The following is a 6487-nucleotide window of genomic DNA, read 5'->3' as shown; positions in this document are numbered from 1 at the left end:
GAATTGTAAAAATCAAAATATTTAAATAAATATTATATTATTATTTTTTTGTTTTTTTGTATTATATTCTCAATTTCGGTTTTTAAATTTTACAACTGTTATATTGAAATTTAATATTTGAGGGTTATTATTTCACAGTACCTATATTAAAATTTCGTGCAGGTCTACAATAGACCCGATCGAAACCTATCCAGAATTATAGATCGTTAAAAAATATATATTTTTAGGCAACAGCATAATTATGTAGATCCACATAATTCGTATAATCGAGATATTTCGATATGAAATCCATGAAATTCAATGATATGACAGTTCAACGGGCGGCCATGTTTGACGTTTAAGGGTACGTTCAGAAAGCTGAGTACAGAATGATTATTGTTAGTATTCACCACCTAAATATATAAAAAAATATTTTTGTTTAATAATCACAACGTTAAAAAAAAAGGTAATATGAAAAGCTATCTAATATTTAACCGGAAATTAGATCGGACCCATTAAATGATAATAATAATAATAATTTTTTATCGAAGTAAGCAAGATGAGGAGATGCATAAACCGGGCATTTTGTATATTTGTTTGTATGTTGTAATATTATTTTTAAGTATGATACTAACTTGGTGGAAGGGCTATATCACCCACTCCGGCAAACACCGACAAACAGCAGTATTCAGTATCGTTGTGTTCCAGTTTGAAGGGTGAGTGAGGCAGTGTAATTGCAGGCACGAGGACATAAAATCTTACATATACATATATATGTGTATATAAGATTTTATTAATGTTAATATGTATATACATATATATATTAACGCCGCCCGCCCACTTACATATTATATAAAAAAAATAGTAATAATACTGAATTGAATATATTAAAATATGTAAATATTTGTCCTATGGGAAAAATAACGAAAGATAATCTTTCAATGGAAAAACAAATAAGAAATCCTTTGTAAATAAATAGTTGTCCTATTCTAGCCACTAGGGATATTTTCTGCAAAATATTATGGTAGTTACATCAAAAATGTATGCACAAAATTCTGTGTATGCGAATTATATTCATATTTGAAAGGTGAGTGACCTAGTGTTACTAGAGTACATCTTAGTTACATCATAGTTACTACTACATCTTAGTTCCCGATATTTGTGATGATTGTGTTGTGTGATTTTTTACAGCGCCAATGTCTATGGGCGGTCGTAACCACTTAACATGAGGTGGCCCATTGCCATATTAAAAAAAAAAAAAAAAAGAAATATTATTAAAATATGAAGCTATAATAATATTATCTTTTAATATAAGTTCTATTTACATTGAGGTACTTTATAAATCCACCGCGAGGAACGGTCGCAATTATGCTAACAGCATTTCCCCGTTCAATCGCAATTCAGATTCTCTGAGGGAGAAATATACTAGCTTTCTTGTTACTTGTCGTAGTTATTAGACGAGGTGTTATAATATATCTTTATTCAAAAATCAATATATTCTTTATTTCAACGTTTAAAAATACGCAGTTGCGAACACGCGACAGAGCCACATGAAGCTAGCCGAGTACAGTGTACTCGGCTAGCTTCATGTGGCTTCATGTGGCTCGCTTAAAAGTATACGATTTTTTATTTGGAATGAGAAGGAATCGTAGTATAAACATAAAATGCAAAGGGATGATGTAACACCACTGGAATTCTTTAAAAAGGCTCTAACCTCATCAGTCCTGGTTCCATAATCTCGATTTTAATAAAACAAACTCTATATGTTACCCCAAGGTTACTACAGTATAAATCAGTGAAAACAGACAAACAGACAAAAATTCTAAAAATCATATTTTTGTGTTCTATTGCGTTAATAAAAACCCCCAGTACTATTTTTTGTCAAATATCTTCTTTATACAGATTTCGATCAGTTACGATTTTATTATATGTAAAGATATATATATACAGATATATATTTGAATTTATGAATCGGCTACTAATATAATAAATGCAAAAGTAACTCTGTCTGTTGCTCTGTCATGGCCAAACGGATACACTGTATTTGATGAAATTTGCAAGAAAGTAAGCTTAAAGGAAGGACATAGGCTAAATTTTTATGCTTAATATCTGACGAAGGACCCCTAAAACGCGAGCGCAGCCGCGGGCGACGACTGATTTACTATACATTACATTACATTTTTACATTAGCAGCCTGTTAATTTCCCACTGCTGGGCTAAGGCCTCCTCTCCCTCTGAGGAGAAGGTTTGGAGCATATTCCACCACGCTGCTCCAATGCAGGTTGGTGGAATACACATGTGGCAGAATTTCGTTGAAATTAGACACATGCAGGTTTCCTCACGATGTTTTCCTTCACCGCCGAGCACGAGATAAATTATAAACACAAATTAAGCACATGAAAATTTAGTGGTGCCAGCCTGGGTTTGAACCCGAAAGCATCGGTTAAGATGCACGCGTTCTAACCACTGGGCCATCTCGGCTGGATTTACTATAATCATATATTATAAAACTAATTGAACTAAAGAGAAGGCAACTACGACTTTTTCGTTTATGTGTCTCGAATCACTTATAACATTTATTAAGACTAAATGCTAACTGAGAGGCTGCAAATCTCGCTATCATCAGTTGAAATACCAGGTGGAGGCAGCTTAAAATTATTAGGTCCCTCTATAGAAATAGTCAATACAGCCAACTACTTTTACCAATGTTCATTGTCGAGTCGAAAGATGATCTCATCATGGACAGGTTGGCTAATTACCATCCAGATCGGTGTAAGCATTGCATTATTATTCCATAACACAAGGAAAACAGCTGACGCACTTACAAATATCAAACACAACAACACAAAAGGCAATTAAAATTTGTGACTGTGTCAATTGTGACAGAAGTTTTAATATGCAAAATTAATTTACTAAATTAAAACAAAGACATAATAAAAAGGTTTTGGTATACCTATCGTGTATGTACAAATGTCAGAGAACACGTCTTTGAAGTTTTGAAAGATTAAATTAAAAAAATGAAAGGGTCTGAGCCTGATTTCCTTCGGACACAGCGTATTGGGCTATAAAAGTAACGGATAGACAAGGCGTTGTGTGTGTTGCACACACTTGTGTGTTCACCCTCTTCTGTGTTCTGATTAGCCTCTTATAAGTTTCGTGACATACATAATCACCAAAAATACATTATTTACTCTGACTTCAATTAATATGGTTAAAAGAGAAGCTGATTACGGGAACAATTGCGAAATATAAATATTGTTAAATGTGTGTCAATAAAATGTTTTAATACATTCAGCCCGTATTTATCAGCGTCGTTCGTGTTGTCATAAAGAGTACATTTAAATACATTCTGTCATTAAATTTTATCAATAATCTCACACTTTATTTATACTTCAATTCAATTATTTTGTAAAAGTTAATTTAATTAGTCTTTAATAATATCGTAAAGCTTAATTGGTTTTATAAAATAATTTTCTCAGTTTTAATTATGGTTTACGTTTTTATAGCAAGAGAAGTATTTAATCCTGATGTCTTTCTAACTTGAATCATTAATAACGCATTACAAGAACGTTAATAAAATAGATAAAAAACATTTTTAGTTTAATGATTTTATTGAAAATAAAGTTAATAATAATATACATATAATGTAAACAATTTTAGAACCTAGTGCAAGTCCGTATACCAATCTTCTCATCAATCAGACTCAAAAATAATTTTGTGACGCCGGCCATCTTAGTTTTACAAAGGCATTTTTCATTGATTCACGATTCATTTGCGGTTCGGTCGAAGCTGGACCGATAGAACGCGACGGATCGGGGACGCATCGTAACCGTTATAAATTTGTATAATTGGTCCCCCTGTTATCAAACATTCGTAACTGTAGAAAGGTTATCAGCGGAACCTTGACTTTGTTATAGTCGTAAGTTATTTGTGTCAACGAAACTTATCAATCAGTCGAGTAATTAAACTTGGTACAACTTTTTCCTCATAAGTTAATGTGAAACTTGGATATTATCAATTCAGCCTTATTTTTCGGGGTATGTTCAGTCGATACGAAACAGATTTTTTTCTGGATTTATATAAAAAATAATCCCTCTTACATGGTAGTTATTAATAATAATTAAATTAATTCTTTGGTTTAAGTACTTTTCTGATAATTGTCAGGATTTCATAAAACTAATGATGGAACCAAATTGAGTCTAAAGCTCCTTATACATATACAAGAAAAAGTAGTTGACGCTTGTCACGTCAAAAGTTAAAAACGGGTGAAACTGCTTAGCCTAGAAAGGTTTAGCTGTATAATGTAAACGTTTAATATAGACCCTTATTCACGTGCGAAGCCGGAACGAGTAGTATCTTGATGTGTCATGGTGCAAAATGTGATATGTCATACAATTAAAAAAACTTTTTCTGCGACAAAATTGCCTTGAATGTAAAACATATTTGAGTAAGGAAGCGTAGAATCTTAAACGATCTTCGGCTTCAGAATATCTAAATATGACTAGCTGAGGGCGATAACGAGTTTTCTTTAACACGATAAAACTCCGGTAAACATTTTTCCAATACTTTCTATTGCGGAAACTCATCAGGCGCGGTCGAGGCGCTATGGGCCAGAGTAATTTTATTTTTCACCGTTTTGCAACTAGCTTTAACTTTGAGAAGCCATGACAAACTGTTTTATTTAATTGATAAGTGCTACTCAGGTAGAAATGTAATTCTCAACTGTTTTAATTTTTTTTATTTATCATTACGTAAAGACAGAATTCATGAATGCCAAGATCATGTCAACATAAAATTCATTCTCATAATAGAAAACCACACATAATAATAATTATTGAAAATAGCTACTTTTGCCGAAATGGACGAGCTCTGAGTACACTGGTAGAAAAACATATAATACTTTACCTGAATCGAAATTATTGGATGAAGTTCGTTCGTTGGTAAAAGTAAAGGTTATTTTGTATAGAACAAATAGATTTTACTATTGTTTGTAATTTTTACTCACGATGGTTTCCAAAGAAATTAAGAGATGAACTATGTACAGTGTAAAATATCAATAATATCAAAGAATTCCAATTATAAATAAGCAATGTTCGAGAATAATCTAATAAATGTGAACTCACACAAGAATAAAAGGAAAAAATTTAATACAGTCTTCATAACAGTGTTCTCTATGTAACAGATTCTTCAAACTTCTTTCACTCGTATTCCTTAAGAGGATTAAAACTTTCAGACGACAGCACAATCGCACATGCAATATCTTGTACTATAATTTTGTGCAAGCCCTGACGTCGCCGGGACTTATCAGTGTTGACATTGACAGCAATACACACAGTCACGTAGTTCATTTCTGGATTATATTAATTATATTATGTAAATAATTAAAAACGATGTAAAATGTATGTAACTGTTTTTAATTTTGATTTAATTTTTTTCGTGTAAGTTGACGCTCAGGAATACATGATTTTTGTAAAGGTTTCGTCTTTTTGTTTTAAATTTCGAAATTCTCGTATTAAGCATCTAACGGGATTGGAATAAATAATTTAAATTCATATTGTCTTCATTCACATTCATTAATAACTGTTCAAGAGTGAATCTCTTACAACCAAAATATGCCTTGTAAACTATGCATAAACTGCTTGAGCGATGAATGATTATTATTTATGATGATGCAAGATGTAATCTTTCATCATCATAAATAATAATCGTTTTTATTTTAAATATAAAAATGTATGTTGACATATTTATTTTAAAATAATAATCATCGACACTATTTGATCGATCATCGTTAAAATTGGGTCATGAATTAATTATGACAATTTTGAGGGAATGATGATAAAGACTCGTCACCATTTCATTTTTATTAAAAGGGCATGCGGCGTCTGGGTCCAGGGCTCGCATTCACATGGCCGATATGTTCGCTTATACTCTATATTTGTTTAAAACATCTACTAAATATCTACTTTATTCTACTAAATATAACTGTTTCAAAAGAGACTGACATGACTCGAAGAAAAAAAATATATTCATGTTGTCATATGTCCTAGGGCCTAAGAATGGGCAATTTAGCGCAAGTCGTATCGGAGCGGCTTATAAATTCTAAAGAGACATTGAATCGTATGTCGTACAATTTATTAATCAGTGTGTCACACGATATTTGTGTCAAGACGTCCCTCGCAATTATCGGAGCAAACGAGAATTATAAAGCAGCCGCTGTTCATGATGGAGGAGAAAATGTTACGACTGTGTTTTGTGGTTATCGGTGAGTTAACTGTGTTAAGTTAGACAGTTATTGTAGCGCGGTTATTGAAGATTTCGTGATGTTTTCTTATTAACCGTAAGTTATTTACGTCGTACTGATTATTGGAAAAGGTTATTTGTGTGATGGAAACGTAAACAAGAGAATGATCGTGATTTTTTTAATTGTTTAATTGTATCGATAGTTATTTTAAAAACGATATAGCTGATATATTATTTAAGACTGTGATTATTAAAATTTTATGATATT

General features: G+C 32.0%; 2 protein-coding genes across 2 annotated transcripts in view; one reads left to right on the top strand and one right to left on the bottom strand.

Moving 5' to 3' along the window:
- The window catches only part of LOC113400746 (TBC1 domain family member 5), a 146863-nt gene that overhangs the window by 93690 nt on the left and 46686 nt on the right, over nt 1–6487 (bottom strand). The gene's annotated exons all lie outside the window — the stretch shown is intronic.
- LOC113400762 (waprin-Phi1-like) overlaps nt 34–6487 on the top strand; it is a gene marked incomplete at its 5' end in the record, with an annotated part of 112531 nt that continues 106077 nt past the window's right edge. Inside the window, 2 exons of the mRNA XM_064215425.1 lie at nt 34–97; nt 6122–6241. Of these exons, the coding sequence (XP_064071495.1) occupies nt 34–97; nt 6122–6241 (184 nt within the window). The remainder of the gene's footprint in view (nt 98–6121; nt 6242–6487) is intronic.

Source organism: Vanessa tameamea, chromosome 7 (assembly GCF_037043105.1).
Source record: "Vanessa tameamea isolate UH-Manoa-2023 chromosome 7, ilVanTame1 primary haplotype, whole genome shotgun sequence".
Lineage (NCBI taxonomy): Eukaryota > Metazoa > Arthropoda > Insecta > Lepidoptera > Nymphalidae > Vanessa > Vanessa tameamea.
Note: the sequence above shows the minus strand (reverse complement) of the source record. Positions and strands in the feature narration are given on the sequence as shown.